The 20934-nt window shown below is 41.8% G+C and overlaps 1 protein-coding gene across 7 annotated transcripts in view; it reads left to right on the top strand.

The window, feature by feature from the left end:
* The first annotated feature begins 3743 nt into the window (after window positions 1–3743).
* The window catches only part of LOC148332832 (teneurin-3-like), a 111810-nt gene continuing 94619 nt past the window's right edge, over window positions 3744–20934 (top strand). For 4 of the 7 annotated variants that reach the window (XM_088303542.1, XM_088303541.1, XM_088303538.1 and 1 more), the window contains exons 1-5: window positions 3744–4360; window positions 11506–11561; window positions 17867–17993; window positions 18077–18188; window positions 19547–19617. In XM_088303542.1, the coding sequence (XP_088159668.1) occupies window positions 11550–11561; window positions 17867–17993; window positions 18077–18188; window positions 19547–19617 (322 nt within the window). In that variant the 5' untranslated portion in view covers window positions 3744–4360; window positions 11506–11549. Of the gene's footprint in view, window positions 4361–11505; window positions 11562–17772; window positions 17994–18076; window positions 18189–19546; window positions 19618–20934 lie in introns of all 7 variants that reach the window. The other 3 variants (XM_088303539.1, XM_088303545.1, XM_088303540.1) reach the window with 3 other exon arrangements.

Below are 20934 nucleotides of genomic sequence, written 5' to 3'. Positions count from 1 at the left end.
TTTTCACCGGAGATTGCTTCGTCCAATCGCGAGTGTCCTTGTCCTATTACAGATATGCGCCACCGTGTGGTGAAATGCGGTATGACCTCAAAATGTCATTCACAGGTTTTTCAAACCATAGCTTTATCAATCGATTTTAGGAAAATCGATGAATCCATTTTTTGAATCCGGATCTTGTCCGAAGTGAAAGCGATTGTCTTGTCCTCTTTACGTTAAACCTACAGACCAAGAGTCGTCTTCAGACACTTGATTTGAGAAATGAGTTTTGCTCGGTGTCCAAACAGGACAGAGTTGTGAGTAACCGAGATTAGCTTCATCAAGAAAATAGCTTTTTGTTTATGGCGGGGGGGGGAGGGGGGGGGTTATTCTGAGATTCTTGCACACTGTTGAGTGCACATAGCCACGGAATGTCCGAAAAAAGCCGTTTCCAAACACAAACACCCCCACGTGCACACATGTACACACACACACACACACACACACGCACTGACAGTGACACAGAGAAAGGTTTCGCTTGAATACACACCTGTCCTTCCGCTCGATGGAACACAAGCACACCGCAGGCCGCGCCTCCGCGTGCATATGTGTTTCCGAGGCCTCCGGGGGATTCATGTCGACGGACCATTCCTTCCAGGTTAAAAGTTGTGCATTACAGCCGGCCGCTCTTTCTCTCCCCGGATGCTTTTTTTTCTGTCCTTTTCAACATTTCATTAATTCATTTTCATGCACTCACTTTCTCATTCTTACTTTCTCTTGTAGTGTAGTTGTGCTTTTCCTCAGGGTTTTCCCACTTTGACCCAGAAGAGGAATAACTCTGCATGATTTGACTTTGGAAATGTCCCCAGATGTGATGTGTCAGCATGTCACTGCGTAAGATTGGGGACTGTCAATGGGGGGGGGGGGGCAGAAATTGTGTGCGCATCGGATTCACTTGAATGTATATAGAAGCGCGAGGGTCTTTCTGTTTGGTCGCATTTTTGTTGTTGTTTCAAAACAGCAAACATGTCCGCAAAATCTTACTTGATCACTTTTAAAATGGTGGCAGGTGTGCGTTCTCCCATTTCACGTGAGTTTGAATGTCATGTGTTCGTTCGGAACGCAGACTCATTTGTTTCCAGATGAGATGAGCTTTATTAGACCCATAGGAGGGACATTGGCATTGTTTCGGGAGAACTCGAGGATATGGGTGGGGGCGTTTTTATGGCATTCGAGGAGGAGCCAGAAAATGCCCCCCCCCCGCCCCCGTTGCATTTGCCTGATCAAGTCAACATGCACGCTACGTGCAACCTGTTTTTGCAATTAGAAGCGGGCGTGCGGCTCATGATGTTCACGTTTATTCTTGCTTTGCCTGTTTAAAAAGTTTCCTCTTTTTTTTAATGAGTTTTGCATCACAGGTTAAGAAATTGTTTTCAAGGCATTTATTTTGCTTTCATTTTATTTTACTGTACATGGCATTTGAACTGGGGTCGAACTAAGAAACTCAAACAATAATAGTACTTTTCTCCACTATTATTTATTCAATTTAAAATTTCAAAATGTGGCCTAATTCCCCAAAAAAATGTGGAAATGTGGAAATTGTCCGTGTCATTAGGAAATTATGCTGGAAAATGTTTCACTAAGAGAATTGATTGACTAGATTAGCCCAAATGTGCCTCATCTGGTAGTGACGAATGAGGGAGAAAAATCCACCTTTTGTTTAAGGCGTCATTCAAAATGTAATTTGTGCAGATATTTGAAACGAGCCTTTCAGGCGACATTTTAGCTGCATGGGGCGTTCACTATTTGAAATGGAAAAATACATTTATAATAATAATAATAATAATAATAATATTCCCTTTATTAGTCCCACAATGGGGAAATTCGAGATTCGAACCCAGGCCTCCTGGGGAGACTGGGTCCTGAACGCGGCGCCTTAGACCACTCGGCCATCCTGGTGTGCTGAAGAAGCCGAGAGGTGCTGAACGCTCCTGCGCCGATGAGGTTGCTTGTGTTTTGGGGCCAAACGAGTTCACCCGAGTTAAAGAAAGACTTTTTTTTTTTTTTTTTTTTTCCTCATTTGTGCTTTGAGGCGCTAACTCACCTTACAAGACGCGGCCTTACATACTCAATTTTGTTTCACTCTAATTTATGGTCTGGAGCATCAGATCAGATTGGCTTGTATTTTCTTTCGCCCACGTTGACACAAGTGGCAACCCACTTTGTTTTTCGTGCATTCATTTAGCAAGAGATGACAATTGGGAATATTAAGATTAACCACACACACACGCACACACGTATACACTTCCGTCCGCCCAATTGCTTTATGAGCTCAACTGCATTCAAGACAGGCATTAATGCAAAAAGTACAACTGTAAAAGCACGAAACTGTGAAACTCTAGAAATGAACAAAAATAAAAAATAATTGGAGTCATTTGGTAGCATTATTGTCCTATCCGGTAATTTTAATTTCTCTATTTTATTTCAAGAATATTAAAATGAGCTGTATGGATGCATTACCTCAAAAATAAGTACAAGTGATTCAGCAATTCCTAACAACTGTAAAAAGATATAAAACAAAAGAGATTATTTTTTTTTATTATTATTATTATCATCCCAAATCTTTGTTGAAAAAAAATAAGAGAGAAGGAGGGACAAAAGCTATTCCACTTCATTTAGCTTAACGTTAAATGATAACGATTGCGGCTATTTGCACGTAAACTCTCCAGTGGCACATTTTAATTTGAGTCGATGTCCATCTGCACATTTTCAACTTTGCTTTCTGATGCAGGTTGACGATCATGTTTGCCGATCACGTTGATTTGAGTGCAAAGAATGACTCCAAATGTTTTTTTCTATGCGTTGAATGAGTAATGGAAATGATCACGTGATTCAATTGAGCACATTTCTATGCTGGTTATTTCAGTTCTGAATCATCTCTTCGTTCACTACAAATAGTGACACCTGGTAGTGTGTTCGTGCAGCATACTTTCTCTCATGTTCATTTGCACACGCACTCTTTTGGGCGGCGACACGTGACAAAAAAAGTGCAATAAGTGTTCTATATGACAACTGAGCAACGATCAGTTGATCACTTCTCAGGAATAACTCGGGACACGCAATGGCAGGAGCCCTTGAAAATACGATTCGAAATTAGGAAGATTAAAAAAAAAATACAATAAATTAGACAAACGCCTTTATCATCTCAAACCTTATTCGGTGAAATAAGCTTTTGGGCTGCTCTCAAAGCAATACTTTAACAGCTTTTTAAAAGCAAATTCTACTTTTTTAAACTACACACCGAACGTGTAATAAAAGACAATTTTAGTATTCCCCCTCCCGCGGGCTCCAAATCCCCAGATGCGCCCCTGAATATGCGCACTATATCAATACGATGTACACTGTCTCCGCAGCCTTTGCTTGGGTGCAGGTTGTCAAAAAAAAGGAGGCTGGAAAAACCTCATTAAGTGAGCGTCTTACAAATGTTGGCGCCGCCGTCGCACCTCTGCCTTCACCTGTCACAGCTCAGGGCATGCAAGTTCAATATCGCGGATGACCCCCCCCCACTCGACTATCCATTCGCACCATCGTTCATGGAGACGCTTACTGTAGTTCCCCCGCGCGCGCACGCGCCAGCACACGCGCACCGTGGCTAGGGACGTCAGGATTGGACGCAGCGGGGGATCCCCAGCAGTCCGTTTCTGCCTCGCTTGGCATATCACCATCATTTTTTTTTTTTAACCGGGATGGGAAATGCGATTGTGCCGTTTCCCACTTGCAGAGCGAGCGCGTTGCGACTCGCTTCTTACTGGCGCGCAGCCGTCCGCTTTCTTTCTCTCGCTCCGACTTCATTAATGCGCTCCTCGTGCACACAGAGAAAGCGCAAAGGCGCGCGCTTGCTTCACCTGTAGTGACCTGAACTATGCTTTGGAAGCAAGAAATAGAAAAAAAAAAAAGCATGAAGCTCTTGACTCTTTGTTACTTTGCGTTGTGTTTTGACAGTCGTTGGTCGTTGACAGCCGCGCGCACATCGCGTTGCGATTTCACATGAATAATCCATCATGCTCACGCTCGCGTGGGCGGAGCTTTAATTTCTAGAAAGCATACACTTTAAAACAGCATTTAACGTTATTAACGCTACACGTTTTCTTCTGTCCCATTAAGACAGCGGCGAAGAATTATTTGGATGGTGCCAAAGTGCTGAAAATGGGGGCGCGCGTTCACGAGCGGCCGTTTACGGGCTCTCGCTTTCTTCTTTATTTGCCATTTTGGTAATTAAATAGAGAAGCAAATCTGAGTGGAAGAAGTTTCTTGCGTTTTCTTTTTTCCTTATCTTGTGAAGAGGAACCGGCCTACACGACGTACACGAGGAAGAGACCGACAGGTAAGTCAACGCGTAATCATGAGATCACGTAATGAAGAGTTGTTGTTGAACTACTTTCTACAAATTGTACGATCAATTTGTACCTGGTGCACATGAGTTGTCAAGCCTCCCTCAAATAAAATTGACAGATGTGTCATTATAAGCAGAGAGTTGTTTTAGAAGACACTTATTGGCTACAATAATTCGCTGCGTGTCCGGCAAATACTAACACGGCAGATCTATTCTAAAATATATGTTCAATTTAATTCGACCGTGTCATATAGTTTACTCCCAAGTCTTCAAGATGCCATTTGTGGTACATTTGATTTTATTTTAGCCTCAATGCTCAAAACGGGTCGTGTGTGTACATCAAACTTCAAACTACACTGAAATAGAACAAGTCACTCTGTTATTTTAACTGCATTATAAATCATCTTTTTATTTAGATATTTTTTTATCTTTATGTCCAACAAATGGTAGCACGGTACTTCTAAATCAAATCAAATACACAGGATTGCAGGATATTCAATTTTAAGTAAGATACTGGTGAGAGCGAAAGTCGTGCTGCTGCTTGTCTGCGTGTACGGCCGTGCGTGCGTGCGTGCGTGCGTGCGTGCGTGTGACAGCACGAAAGGTAAAGGTGATGTCGAAAGGAATTTTTCTAGCAACACGTGAGCACACCACGGTCGTTGTATTTTTGCATTTTTTTTTAAATGTTAGATTGATTTGAGAGCAACCCCCCCTGCCCCCCGCCCCTCCCCAAAACTTAAAGCATGTGTTCTGCTGTCCTGTACCCCCCCCACCACCACCACCACCGTGCAATGTGCAATGGTTGTGTGCTCTGAGTTGCTAAAAAGTCAACTTAAAATGTGCTTTGACCTGACAGAGTGAGGAAATGCTTGAAATGCAGCCTGTCTTCCACGCTGGCTGAAAAAAAATGAAATGGGAATGTGTCCTTGCTCGGTTGCCAAGCTATGGAGAAAATATTTTTTTGATGAAATTGTCATTATACTTTTTGGCTGTTTATAACCTCAGCACAGAATTTTACATCTGCAATTTTGCATCGTTTGAAAATCCAACCAAATACGAAGGACACACACTCACACACACACACACACACACACACACACACACGCACACAACACTCCAATACAGTGAAACTGGTCCCTCCTCTTTTAATTATTAGTGCACATTAATAGCAAAATTTCTCACAAAGTAAACTAAATCTTGAAATATGAAATTAACTTTTTACAAATGAAGACGCTCAAATTGTTTTACATGAAAACAAAGAATGTGAGCATTATTTGTTGTACAACAACCAAATCACATGAATGAAATGATCATTTCAATGTGATATTTTAAGAGGCAACGAATATGCAACATAGACGATTTATTCAATATTCAATAATTCATTGAGATGATACAGGGATGTGTTGAAAGTGAAGTTTTTATTTATATGTCGGCATGTAAATGTGTGAGCTGGCATATTCAAATTCAATTATAATCTCTGTTGTATACAGCCAGTAGTTGGGGAAAATGTCTTTTTTTTTCGTGTTTATTGTCATGGCGACCGTGACCTCCATTTTTTTTTTTTTAGTTGGTGATGACAGCTGATTGATTGAATTTTTTTGCGATAAGAAGGGAAGGGGTGTGACCTGTTGTCGAGTCACACCGATAAAACATTTCAAGAGGAAAAGAGCAATTGGGCACGTGACAGCATGACGTAACGCAGTCCACATTTAGCTCGTAAATGCTGGTTGAAGTTCCAAGCAAGAAATAATTCCGTTTCCTTTCTCGTGCGCTGCTCAACTTCACCGAGTGTGGCCGCTATAAAAAGTTTGTTTGTCGCGCGTGACTTTTTGTTGGCTACGCTTCGCTTACGTCTTTCTGTTGCATGTTTGACAAACGCTAAGAATAATCATGACGATGACAAGAGTAACTGCATCAAAAATATCAACATACAAATACTAAAAAGTCATGATCTGCAGTTAGGCCAGAAAATATTCAAATTTTCTTCAGAAAGAAATCATTCAATTCTAGCGACTCGTTCCTACTAAGCATCATCAAATATATATATATATATAATTAGTCTGACTCGCTGTCGATGTGACTGACTTGTCCATTTATGTAGCTTGTCCACAAATGTATATTTAGCACAAGCGCTATGAATTTTTCAAAATGAACTCAAAAGTCATCAAGTTATCACTTTTCCGAAGCGCTCATCCTCATTCGGGTCGTGGGTGTGCTGGAGCCGAGCCCGGCGGTCTTCGGGCCGAAGTGGTCGCCGTCCAATCACGGCCGTTAAATGAAACCTTTTCAAGCATTTGCTTCTGTCGCTGCTTGTCTGTACTTTGTCAACCTCCTCATCTTTTTCGGCGGCGGTGACGTCAGATTAGATTAGAGCGATTATAACGTAGCTCCTAAATGTTAAAACTGAACGCTATGCTAATAACGCCGCAGCAAAAGACATCCCGAAAATTCTCTCTCCAACACAATTGATGATTGGCTAGAAGGACAAGGCGTCAAAGGAGTGGCTTAATCTTGTTCCCAATGCGGCCGCGTCATCCTCGACTGCAGCGGCAGGGCGTGGGCCTTCTCATTGGCTCCCGGGTCACAATTTCCAAAAATGGAGTCAAAAGATGCAAAGGTCATCTTTGCAAAGTCTGTCTTGGTAGCGTTGCCTCTCGCACCTCCGCAAGTCAAAGCAAAAAATTCAAAGTCGTAAAAATTGTCAGAAAATGTTTTGTTCTGCGCTGCACTCGCATTGAGCGCCGCGTTTCGTCTTTTTCATCCATCCGTTGCCTTTGGGCGAGAGGCGTGGTGCGCCGTGGACTCGTTACCAGCCAATCGCAGAGCACTGTTTGGCTTCTTGGAAGTCAGTTATGTTTTTTTTTTTTTGCGCAATAAATCCTCACATTTACCTCTGAGTATTGTTCCGCTGAAGACTCTTATCGTGCAAGGTCATGGCTCGCAGAGGACAAACAAAATCCAGGGCAACCATTTTCAAAAAGCGCAAAACAAAAATCCCCGTCAACTGAATGCACGTTCATGCGTGTGCTCGTACTGGACAAGGATCCAAACCATCTTCGGCCGAATGAGGACATTTAATATTTGAATTTCGCACCCGAATATCGATTCAGAAAAAGATTCAAGCTGCATAAAATACCTCTAAAATTTTTGGTAAATAATTGTATAATTAAAAATATATATATTTTAATTTTTTATTATAAATATAAATATATATGATGTATATTCAAAATATATGAATATATAAATTATTATATCTTATAAAAATATATAATAATAAGTCTTGAATAAATAAAACAATATTTCTAAGATCATATCCCACGTGTTTTTTTTTATGTTGATATTTTCTCCCTCCCGTCCATGCTTAATAGGACGTATAATAGACTTAATAGACCATATTCAGGCAATAATAGACAGCAGGGGTCCTCAATCCTGTTCCTCGTGGGCCGGCGTCCCGAACACACCTGATTCACGTCACAAAGTCATTCTGTGGCACGTTTTCACCCACGATTAAGTTGTTTCGATGTTGATCATGTTCGCGCCTGTGAGCATGATGGCCCCGAAAATTGTGTCGCAGAACCGAATGTTTGTCGTGATTACTCCAAATATTTCAATCAATTTGATTCAAATGTAAGGATTGCTTGCAAATTGATTTGAAGCTAAATTCTTGACATGAGCGTATTGCATCACTCCAACTTTTGTTAACAATGCCGAATATGAATGAAATGGACCACTGCTAAAAAAAAAAAATGTTTTCTTTAATCATGACACAATTGTAAGAGAAGCGGTGGATTGACATGAATCGGCCCTTTAAGGTTATTTCGTTCCGCTTATTTCAAGATGATGTTGCTTCTGATCAACCGTAACCGTAACTGACTCTGCATCGGGGACAAACTGAGCTTTTTTTTTTTTTGTTTTGTTTTTCTAGACACACATATAGATGTGTGTGTAATATGGAATATTGAGTGTATTTTAAATCAAAGACTGTTCTAATAGCTTTCCATGATTCATGAATACAATCTCAAGGGAATCATCTTTACGGGTATTTTTTTTTTCCAAACAATTCTCCAAATTTCAACATTTATTTGTGCCCACGAGCGCCACACTCCGGCAAGACCCAGTAGTATCTTACGCACGGCGTTTTGTTCTGAGATGACGTGCTAAAGATGTACATTGATATGGGTCAGTATTTGCAAAGTATGCAAATTATTTTTTGAAGTAAATCAATTATTTAACTGCGTTAAAAAATATTTAAATGAACCTCGAGTTAACGCTTCAATTTTTGCAGGTCTAATTATTATTATTAATAATTTAAATTTTTCATATGTCTAAAATTTTCTTGGCAGTGATTGGAGCTGGCAGGTCGATATACGGGGGGCCGCATTTTACGCATGCACACGCACGCACACCCACACACACACACACACACCATTGAAATGAGCTTTTGATTGGTTGAGATTCACGTGCATCCAAACTTCATTTACGATGGAGGACGATGTCAGAACATGATTTAAAAATTTACTTTCAAGGCTCACTTTTTATTTGAATTCAATTTTATGCGGCCAGGTCAACTGGCTCTGTGTCAAGGTTTAAAAAAAAAAAAAAAAAAGACGACGGAGAATTGGGTCCAACTGCAGCAAAACTGTCAGGTGTAAATTTGAGTTGTTCAAGCATATATTGTCGACGATCGGGTGTTTCATGGATGTGCGGTGATTGATGTCTCTTGATTTTGGTATCGTGGGAGCTCGCTTGCGATATGCCGTCCGGCCTACGATGGGGAATGGCTTGTGCAAAAGTATTTGCATCCGCAAGTGCTCGATTTGAGAACTTGGGCTTGCGAGCTTTGCATAAAAATGCTTCAGTTTCTCTTTTTTGGCTTGTTTTGCTTCACATACGGTGTGTTGCAAACCCTTCTTGATGAGCTAAAAGTTAGCTCCAAATATAGAAATAAATGATTTTGGGTTCAGCAAGGGCAGGTCACCACCCACCATACTCACACACAGAAAGAAAACTTGCCTGCTGCAAGATGAAACTGCATGTTTTCTCTTCCTTACCAGTTCAAAATGAACCTTCTATACAAACAAAAAACTACGTTTAAAAACTTCAGCTAGGTTCTAAGCTTCTTTACACAGACCAGAGAGGAAGTTAAACCGTTAACCCAGTTCGATTTGACAAAAACGTTTACCACCATAATAAAGAAAGCGGATTGGAATCGATAATTAGCCAGCTAATGATTGGAATCGGGACCCCGCCCCACTTGTAATGGTATGTCCCAGTTTTAGGCGGGAGGCGCGGGTTTCGTGACGTCACAATAAGGAAATACAGGCATGCTCGAACGCCCGCTGCGGTCTCGCGTCTCTTCTTACACAAACAATGATCTTTAAATGAATCTCTGCCGTTAGCCGCGGCGTCATGCACGGATGTCTCTTTTTTTTTCTTTTTCTAGCATCGGTGTCTGGGCCCGACCATTTTTCTGAATAAGCCGGAGGGTCGAGTCTGCATGGGGATAGAGATTAGCAGCCGGAGGGCGGGGAACTGACCGGCAAAAAATGGTCAAGTGCCCAAATCTGCTGCACTGTTTATGACTATAGCGCGCGCGCACACACACACGCACACGCACGCGCGCGATACTAAAGGTGTAATAATCAAGTATTTGTTTAAAATGATGGAAAAGAGATCAAATGGCTGGAATGGAGTGCTGAAGAGCTTCCAAGAGCATGTGTTTGGCACCTCGCAGTGATAATGAGACACATCTCACCCTGTCACCTCTCCACCGCTATGACACCTGCAGCAGCTTTCAGCTCGCCCACGCCCGAGTCCAAATAGAAGTCCATCTGTCTGTTTTTTTGACAAGGTTAAGTTTGCAAGTTAGTGTGACCACTTCAAAATACGAAACTCTTCTATACTCTATTCGAGTAATCGTGCATAGCTCTCAGCTCCTGAAAGCTATTTCTTTGTCGAAATGGGTTTATTTGTTTTCATGATAGCTTATGTAACTAATTGCCTTGTTAGGCTACTAAAATTTTTCCACCATTTGTCGTGTTGTACTTTGGAGGAGCATGAGAACATTGTGGCCCAGGCTACTCCACAGCTGTCAGATGGCTCAGCTTGTGAATTGTGCCACAATGAGTTGAAGACTCGAGAGCAGAAATTCAAGTGTTTTGCAAAAAAAAAAAAAAGACAAAGAAAGACAAATGCCAGCATCCCAGAGGCAACGCAATGCATTTTTTTTTTTTTATTGAGCACATTTCATTCCGAAGGCAACTCAATGTGCTTCACACAAGCAAAGACAACACCAACAAGCAATTACAAAAGAAAAGTACTAAAATGGACGTTGATGACATTTTAACAAATTAACAGAAAACTTAAAAAAAAAAAACATTTTAAAGTAAACTAAATAAAAATGGTTTAGTAAAGTATCTAATTAGAAAAAAAACAATAATAATAATAATAATAATAATAATAATTAATAATAATAATAATAATAATAATTAATAATAATAATAATAATAATAATAATTAATAATAATAATAATAATAATAATAATAATTAATAATAATAATAATAATAATAATAATTAATAATAATAATAATAATAATTTGCCCTTTATTAGTCCCACAATGGGGAAATTCGAGATTCGAACCCAGGCCTCCTGGGGAGGGGAGACTGGGTCCTGAACGCGGCGCCTTAGACCACTCGACCATCCTGGCAGCCAACAATCATTGAAAATTGGTAGGAGGACATTAAACATTTGAGGAAAAAAAGCAAAGTTTTTAACCTGAATTGAACAAAATTTCCACTCGGGAGCGACTTCACTTCCATTGGCAGTTTATTCCATTTGTGTGCAGCATAACGGCTAAATGCGGCTTCACCGTGTTTATTTTGAACTCCCTCAAAGCCCTCCTGGGTTTATATTCAATTAGCATTTCTTTAACGTATTCATGTACAGTAATTAAAACAAAAAAAAAACCAAAACTCTACTGTAGGTCACGTGTTGATTTTCTTTGGATTTCCCTCCGGATGTTTTTCAAAGAGCGTCAATATGAAAATGCACAGAGTGGTCCTCTCTCTCCGATGACCACCTGACAGCAATTAGTGCCTTACCCTTTATATTTTTCTGTCTTTTTGACCTCTTAGTTTTGGAAGCGCTTGGTGGTACACTGCTCTTGGACTGCTAGATCATGTTCAAGTTGGTAAGTGAAAGCGACATCCAAGAGCTTGCATCCATCTACTTGTGTCTCTTCCGACTCAAAGTCGATATTTTGTTGTCTAGTTCTGTATTTTCTTTTCTGTCGAAATGTCTTATTTGTCATGGAAAAGATTAGAAGCAATTTGTCTTGATTAGGCTATTCTTCTCGCAGTTGCGGGGGGTCGCATTCTCAATTGCATAAAAAAAAAAAAAAAATCGATGTACTCCGCTATGTGAACCAGCGCAGAGAAGAAATGTTTGTGATCAATAAAAGAAAGGCTTAAAACAATGAAAAGGAAAAGGAAAATTATCCAATGAATGAATTGCCAATTTCTGGTTTTGTCAAGTAGGCAAGGCAACTCTTGACTTGTTTCCGCTGAAGCAATCCGAGAGCTGCTTCGGCGTATTACAGCGAATTGTGCCCAATACAATCCAACTTTATTTCTATCGCGCCTTTGGCGACAGCTGGAGCTGCAACAAAGCGCTTTCCATATGGTGGAATCGAAATTAGCAGGAAATGAGAGGACAAACTCAAAGATATCCAGGCGTCAGCAGAAGAGCGACAGTCTCACGTTGAGTCGAAAGGCAAAGCTTAAAAATGTGTCATCAAACAAGTTTTGAGAGGGCTGGCCAAAAATTCAATGGAAGGTTGAATGAATGTCGCGGTTGCTCAGCGTCAAACTGAGCATGACGGAGCGCTTTTCTTTTCACTGTGGTACCTTCGGAATTTAACAAAAAAACTAACAAAAATTTTAATTCTAAATTTTGCGCCAGACTTTTGTCAGTATTATTTTTTTTTTTTTCGCAAAGCAATTTGGAACAGGTTGAAAATTCCCTTGCGACAAGAAAAGGTCCGGTGGCCGAGCTGAGACGGATGGCGGGTGCAGAACAAGCTTGAATGACGGCCGCAGGATGTGCGCCGCCGAGGAAGGGTCCAATGACGTTTGTAGGACGTGCGCCGAGAGAGAGAGCGAGCGAGAGAGGCCCGTCGTGGCATGGACAAGCGACGGACGTGGCAGTCGAGGTGGTCTGATGACAAGTGTCGCGGTCCATGCCACCCAGTCACGACGTGCACACGTGACGGGCGCCGCGATCCGGCCGACCCAGTCCTGACGTGGACATCCGAGGAGTGACGTGGTCAGCCAACTGATGGGGCGGTCCAGGCGGACCAAACGTGCGGCGGCAGCCCCAGCCGCCCAGTCATGACAAGGACGGACGGGCGCCCCGACCGCTCAGGCGTGTCGTGGACCGGGAACCATTCAGGACCCGCTTGAGCAACTGAGCCATGAGCAGTCGCCAGGACCGAGTGCCAGAGCGGGAATGGCGGCCGTAAGCCGTCATGGCTCCGAGACCGCAGGGACGGCGAGCTGCTGCGGTCCTGAAATTGTGTCGCCATTTGCCTCTTTGGCCTGTCAGCGGACAGCTGAGACGAATGACAAGCAGACAGATGGCGGCGACGGTGACCACGGCATGTAGGCCGACGCTGTGCGCCTCCTGCTGGATAGTTTGTGCATTTTCAGAATGAGCTTTTCTTTCGTGGTCGTGCTGGTAAAAAAGTGGACGACCCGAACTTCACGCCGCTACACAATATGAAGACTTCGTTGTAATATTCTTGACTCGCTCATGCCGCGGCTTGAAGTAGTCCAAAAATGACACGCGGTTTTTATCATCGGCTGGGTTATTATCTGATGATTTGGGAAAAAAAACATGATTTGATCATTCACTGGTACAAGATCAAGGAATTACGTCACTGATTAGGCTGCCATTTGTGCTATTTTCATGAACGGAATTAACCTCCCATAATCCGCCTCTGACATTTTCACCAGCTGGACTAGAATAAAATGAAATTACATTTGCAAAAAGGAGCACTCAGTTCTCCTGACTCCTCACATTTCAATTTTAGAACGGACATTTTTTTTTCCTTTTTCTGTCTCAGTCAACAAATTAAACACTCTAAAATGTCTGAAGGTAAATAGTCGAACGTAAAATATCGCAACGCAACATATCTTGTGTGTGTTTGTTCGCGAGGCGACTCCATCGAGGTTCCTTCCAATGGACAGGAGGAGGAGGAGCTTCTCCATTCCGACAAAAAACTAAAAATTGCCGCTAAAGGTTCACTAGAACTTGTGGTTCCGGGTGTCCCACAAGGCTCTGTCTTGGGTCCTCTACTCTTTTCCAACTTTATCTTGGCAATCTTTTCCTTCATCCCCACGGCGCCAATCCGTCCATTTACACTTCCATTGTTGCAAGGATGATTCCCAGCTCGATCCACTGCCACTCTTCCTCCTTCGCTTTCTGACTGCTTTTCGGAACTCAAACTTCGCTTCTCATCCAATTCCTCCTTTCTTTCCCTTTCGCCTCAGGATAAGATTCTGGGCGTCATCCTCGGCGACGCTCTCTCTTTTTGAGCTCGCATTTAAACAAACTGGCATCAATCAAAATGACCCGGTCCACATAATCTTACTTCCAAAACATCAATCGTCATCCCGACTCACTGCCGCTCTCATTATTCCGAGCCTTGTCATTTTTCCGCGACTCTCCCCTGTGTGGTCTCCCTCCTTGCAAGTCGCTGCACAAACTACAGCTTCTCCAGAACTCTGCTGCCTGTATTGTCACAGGAGCGCCCCCCGTATCTGCAACACGAACAAAAGTACGTCTATACGGCATCAGAAATGTTCAATCTTTGTTTCCCCGACTTTTCGGAATATTTTTTAAACGTCAAAAAGGGTCACAGTCTCCAGAGCGGCTCACAGATGAACGGCCACCTCGTCTCTGTGATTTATTGATTGACTTTTTTCGAAGCCGCGTGTTTCAAAACAAATTGTTTTTGAAACGGCTTCGAAGCACGGTCGATTTAGGTGAGCTGTCTCGCTCGTACGTTGAGAGGTTTACCAACATTTCCCGACTGCAACCACAAAGAAGGTCTTGAATTGTTATTGGACTTGGGTGTGTCCTTGAATGATGACGTTGCGTTATTTGGTGCGATTCACCCACAATATCCTCCCTCCAACTGTCACTTCATTTCCACCTCCCCGTCTTCATTTTAATCCGACAGGAGAGATAGCGGATTAGGTGGGTGCTCGGGAAAGTTAGAGGATGGGAAAGGGAGTGAGAGATTAAGTGGATTGCACTTGTGAACTCCTTGAAACTCAGGTCAGATCGCGCCGGATCGAGCAGCCGCGCAAAGAAGAATCGCCATTTCCCAAAAGACGAGAGACGTTTCAGAATGACTTCCTTTCATTTCTCTGGAAATTTCGGAAGAGACGAGAGATTATCAGAAACTTTGAGGTACGGTTCTGTTTCCAAGATGATATGACCACGTTGGTGAAAAAGTTAGCTCGTGTTTTGTGCCGGACTCGCGGCGCCGTGGAAGATCTGCTCGTGATGTTTCTGTGCTAGCCTCGTTTGTTGTCGTACGTCTGAAGATGGCACATTTAATGCTCTGAATGCCAGAAACCGAGTCTGTGACTTAAGCAAGAAATGTCTGGAACCGATCATTTTTCGTCATCGTCATCATCTTATGACTTGTGGACGGCATAGAGCGGTCGTTGGCCAGCCGAGAGGTTGCGGGTTCCCTCTCCGACACTTTTGGCATGAAACTCTCGATTTGAAGCTTCGGCATCATGCAAGTTGACACTTTTGGTAACCGAGACTTTCTTTGGATCACCCCCCTACTCAATTTCTCTTCCCACACCGTCAACGTGTTTGAAAAGCCTGCCCTTAAGCTTCCGCCTTGACTGCTTTTCTCTTTCTCTCCACTTTTGTCCGGACACAAAGTATGCTGTACCTAATCAACATGTCAAGGAGGTCCTCGGCTTTTCCACTCCGAGTCGCAGCATTCAAAGCGCCTTCTTTCACGTTCCTCTTCTCTTTGTGTCCATGGACGTATTTTGCTCGTCTTCACTGTCTTTGAATCGGAGGAGCGGAATTTTCGGATGACAGCACATGTTTTATCTTCAAACCAAAAGATAATGAATACAATTCTGGACGACACCTGATTCCAAACTCTGAAGTACTCACGAAAGTCACTAAACAAATAACGTTATAGCGAGGGTGTCCAACTCATTTTTGCGGACGGGCCACATCGTTGTTCTGGTTTCCCTCCGAGGGCCGTGATGACTGTGAATCAGTTTGGAAATCAGAAGCCAGTAAGTAATTGCTAACGAAAAAATGGCAATATTTCATCGCTCAATGTTGTTAAACGTGAAGAAAATGTGCTCGACACAGGAAGTGGACGCACATGATTTGCCCTTCGCAGACCACATCAAATGAAGTCGCGGGCCAAATCTGGCCCCCGGGCCTTGAGTTTGACACTTGTGCGTTATAGAATTCGTAAGGAAGGGAAACTTTGGTATTTCCTGCTCAGAAAATGTTCAATGGCGTGGTGGGCGTCTTCAAATGGACATTTTCATCTGAAGGAGTGACATCACGGTGTCCTCAAACGGAGTCGGAGAGATTCGCCCGTTCACGTTGGACGTACACTCACTAGTTGGACTTTTTGTATATTTGGAGGGATGGACATGAATCCAATGTCGAGATCCGTATTCCGTTTGAATGAATGATGCCAGCCTTGTTTGTCTCATATTCAAGAAATGAGTCCGGAAGGTTTTGTGGGTCTTTGCTGAGGAGTTTGTAGGCACACGTGTGTTGCGCTGGAATTAGTTGTGGTCAAATGAGAGCCTATCCTTGACTGAATGTGGTTTCTTCCTCATTTCAGCGGTAGACGGAAGCGAGCCGCATCCAATTTAGCAGCACGCATCGGGCTCTTCATTTCAAATGAGCATTACAAAAAAAATGCGCAACGGAATGAAGGTGAAATTAAAAGCCGTTGCGAGTTTCATATGCAATTGATTTGGCAAAGAGGACGGCGATTTTTGGCGGCGACTTTGCAAGGAGCGAGCGTCTTGTGAGGAATTGCTTTTTAAGACAAAACACGTCATGACTGTTTTACACGCAATCAATTCAGGAGATATGAAAACGTTTGTATGCACCTGTTTTTCCATGTTTCAGATGAATTTTGAAAAAAAAAAGAAAAAAAAAAGAGAATTGCCATCTGCTTCATCAGAAGCCAAAAGTTTGGTGAGGTTGAATTTGGTCATTGACTTCATCGTATCTCATTATTGTCTCATTCAAGAAAATGATGCTCGTGGCGGCACGGATTTATTTTCTGCAAACATGATACCTAAAAAAAAGTTTGGCTGAAAAATGCGGAGGTCGACCTTAAAGCCTCGATGAGATCCAGATGTTTGCCCCACTTTTTTTTTTTTCGCTTTACAACGAGCAATTTTGATCAATGTGACGTGCAACGGTGGCCCGCTGGCCTTGACGTGTGTGATTTCCTCCTTTTCTTAATTTGGCCGACTTCATCTTCCTCCCACATTCCAAAAATGTGAACGTTAAATTCACGGTCCCCTCGAAACACGTGTGTGAGTTCATCACATTTTTGTGGTGTGTGCGTGTGTGTTTGGCGAGCAGTCAAGAGCGTCGTCTGCCTCTCAGTCAGCAACCCTGAACAGGATAAACGTTATTAACATTATCCGAATCCAAAGACTCGGCATTCACCCAAATTGTAGTTCAAATAAATTGGAATGTAATCGATCGGAGTTTTTTTTTTTGTGGTTTTTTTTAAATCACATTTCCCAGATGTGTTTGGGAGATTTTGTCATGGTCAAATGAAACCACACCTCATCTTTTTTAATTTTTTATTTAATTAAATTTTTTTTTTAGGACAAACGGTTGCTCAGCAAAAGAACTCCGTGCCACCGGAGGCTTCCCATCCGTTTTTCTTCGACTCAAACCGGGCCTTTAGACAAGGTGGAAGGAATTATGAATTGTTCAAAAATAGCAGAAAATATTTCAAAAGATACATCTCAGTCTCATTTCTGATCACAAAAATCTGACGTTTGTGTAATCCAATTTTTGTCAATATTTATTTTATATACATTGTATACATATCGCCGCCGCCCTGTGAAAAACAGCGACTTCCAATATTTATTTTCATTTTTTTTTTAATTAAAATTAATCGGTAACACAGAAACTCCATTCACGTAAAAATGAAAACCAAAAAAAAATGTCACAAGACTGCGACGATATGCTGCTGTTGGACTTGAGTCGATTCCGATCGCAGCCACCCACGAATATGTCGTCAAATAAAACAAAGTTTTCTGGCAAGACGTCATCGCTGAAACGTCTCTTTGTGTTTTCTGCGTTCATAGGACGAGTTGCGCACTCCGCCTTCCGCCGTCCGTCTTCTGCTTTTGAATCCTTCTTTTGTCTTCTTCCTCCCTGCCTGGATTTCCTCCCGTCAAGTTCGCTGCTCCAAAGCATGCCTCAATGTTTGCCGGCAACACCAGCAGAAGCATTATGGAAGTGAAAGAGAGACGGCCATACTGCTCACTCACTAAGTCCCACCAGGACAAGGAAGGCGTTTCTCTTGGTGAGATAGTTGACATTTCATAAAAGTTCATATTGTGTGTTCTCGAAACATCATCTTGCTCTCATGTCATTTGTATTCTTCAGGCGACAGCGAGGACGTCGCTATTTGCCACCAAGAAGTGCGAGTCCCAACTCAGAAATCGTACTCCTCCAGTGAGACGCTCAAGGCCTTTGACCAGCACCAAGACCCGACCAGGTGAGAAATTCAATTGGACGCGTCGTCACGAGTCCATTTTCTACTGCGCTCAACTTGTTTGGTTCGTGTCCAAAAAGATTCGGGTGAGCATATTTTCATTTCCAAAAAAGCCTCGAGATCTTGAAATGATACTCAAAGATGGCGTACATGATAACGCTAAGAATTTTAAAATAGGCCTGCATGATGTTGGTGTAAAGCGTGCGATATGCAATTATGGCTGTTGCAAATTGCGATCTTTAATATGTCCCCCCCCCCCAAAAAAAAAAAATGACATCATCATCATCAAATGAAATCCATGTGGAAAAATATGAATATATGGAATGTTCGTAATGCCCCTAGATGGTGTTCTCCGATTGGATGGCGACGTTCATCATCGGATTGGTCAAAGTTAGATGAAAGCGTACAATAGCAAAGGAATTCTTTTGCATTCTCAACTGCATGTGCCGTTACCGTTACATTTTTGTCAGATGATGTCTCGTCTGTAAGGGTAGAAAAAAAATAATAGCTTTCTTTTAAAGTCTTACTTAATAAATATGACAATGTTCTAAATAAGACCTCTGCTGTAGAAAATCCAGCGTTTACAAAATATTTCTTGCTATCTCGTCAGTGTAATCGTGTAAATAATAAAACACTCGTGTCACGAGGCAGTTAACAAAGAAAAAAATTAATGACCGGACACGGCTCAGCTGTTTTCTCAAGCTGAGCCATGATGCATCCCACGATTAATTATTTCTTCAGTGTGAACTTTGAAGTTCTTAAATAGAATTTATTATTTATTTATTTAAATGTTTTTTTGTTTTTTTGCAACTTCGGAAATTGACCCTCCCAGTTCCAACGGGCGTTCTCGTGCATATTTCCGAGCCGGAAGTCTGAAAATTCCAACCTTCCTGGAATGGAGCTTAGCTATGTCTGTGGCTCGGAGTCACGTATGAACGAACACAAACGCTTAAAAAGTGGATGGATTTGAATTTGCACATTGGAACGCGCTTTATTGTTTGTATTTCTTCTGGAACGAGTCTGGATTGAATGGGTACCAATTTGTTTTATGAGCTGTCACTTGTATAGCGCTTTTCTACCTACGTTAATTTGCTAGCGGTGCGCCAGAGGGTCACAGCTGGCAGCTACAAATTGAGACAAAAAAAAAAAAACAGTTCATTTTTGGAACGATGCAAAAAAATTCAATGATGAACTGTGATCTGAAGTAGTCCGGGTAGGAAATAAACTTTCCCGACATTGGTCATTAGTTTATCTGGAAGGCTCAGATGTAAACTCTAAAAAATATCGAATTTACAGTTTTGACAGATTTCAAAACAAAACCATTTTTTTTTTTAATTCGTCCACCATTTTTGTTTTGACAGGTTATTTTACGGCACATCAAAAGGACGCAAGGACATGGTTCATCGTGAACAAGACGATTACAGCATAGATGGTGAGTATTCATCTAGTTGCATATACAGAATTTTTATTTGTTTTTTTTAACACAGTAGGAAGCTCATGTCGTCGTACGGAATTTGGAGCAAAATTCTTCTATGGAGGAACATTCGCTTTGCTTTTGTGATTCGAAAGCAAATGCCACAAGTATTTCATAAAGGTGTGGAAATCGTTTCAATGCTTGCCAATGAAAGAAGATCTCACCGTCACGTTCTCTGACTTAAAATGAATCGCATCCAGTACAGAAATATTTGAAAAGATTATGGAATCATAAAATTCAGAAATAATTAATCAATTTACAAAGATGGGGGCGGGGCAAAAGGCAAATGAACACATTTTAAAAACTTAGAAAAATATAGCAAAGCTGCAAGTTGTTCTCTGGTACCAATTAACACGGCATCAATTTGGAAGAAATTCTTATCTGCTTCTTTTTCACACTTTGTCTAATTGGAGCTCATTTAAAATTAATATAACTTTTAATTGGAGAGCAGCACTCTTCATCTTCAGCTGTGACATTAATTACAGAAAGCTTTTCTAATTCCCCTTTCATTTGCTGATTAAAGATGAAAAGGGACATTCTCCGATTTCTTTTTTTTTTTCCGATCATTTGTTTGCCCCGTTTTCATTCATTTTTCAAAGGACTGACACGCGTGTCATCCAAACATGATTTCTTGGTGGAAGGCAAATTTCACCTCCATTCTGAAAATCCGCGTTTCAAACGGCTTTCATTAGACTTTCTTGTTTCAGGATTTTTGCTTGTGAAAAGAAAGCTGGTCTAAGCCATTATTTTTCGTTCGACTTCAACTTCTCCCCAAAAACTCAAACCAATATACGCAAGTATTAAAATGGTTTGGGTCTTACTTAGAGGAAAGGCGTTACTTTGTGACCATTTCAAGTTTTGACTCAGATCAAATGGCCAAGACACGTGGGGTCCCTCAGGGGTCAATCCTCGGACCCCTTCTGTTTAGTCTTTATATGTGAGCTTTGGGTCAAAAGTTTTGCGAACGTCAACGTTGGCCATCACAGTTATGCAGACGACGCACAGGCATGTCTATCAACGACCCCGAAGGACGCCAGTTCAAGAAATGTCGCGTCACGGTCAAGCGCAAATTAACATCAACCAAAATCGCCTTCTGCTTAACCAAAACAAAACTGAGGTCCGTAATTGTTTTCGGCGGATTGCTGATAGAAAATGCCTCGAGTCACTGTCTTTAGAAAATAAAAAATCAAATCTGAAAATCTTGGGCTGTTTTTTTTTTTTTATTAGACTCAAATCTGACTTTCAGCAATCCTATCAAATCAATCACTCACTCAG

Source organism: Idiotropiscis lumnitzeri, chromosome 8 (genome assembly GCF_059441095.1).
Source record: "Idiotropiscis lumnitzeri isolate Australia: NSW breed Sydney's pygmy pipehorse chromosome 8, RoL_Ilum_1.0, whole genome shotgun sequence".
In the NCBI taxonomy this organism is placed as follows: Eukaryota; Metazoa; Chordata; class Actinopteri; order Syngnathiformes; family Syngnathidae; genus Idiotropiscis; species Idiotropiscis lumnitzeri.
Note: the sequence above shows the minus strand (reverse complement) of the source record. Positions and strands in the feature narration are given on the sequence as shown.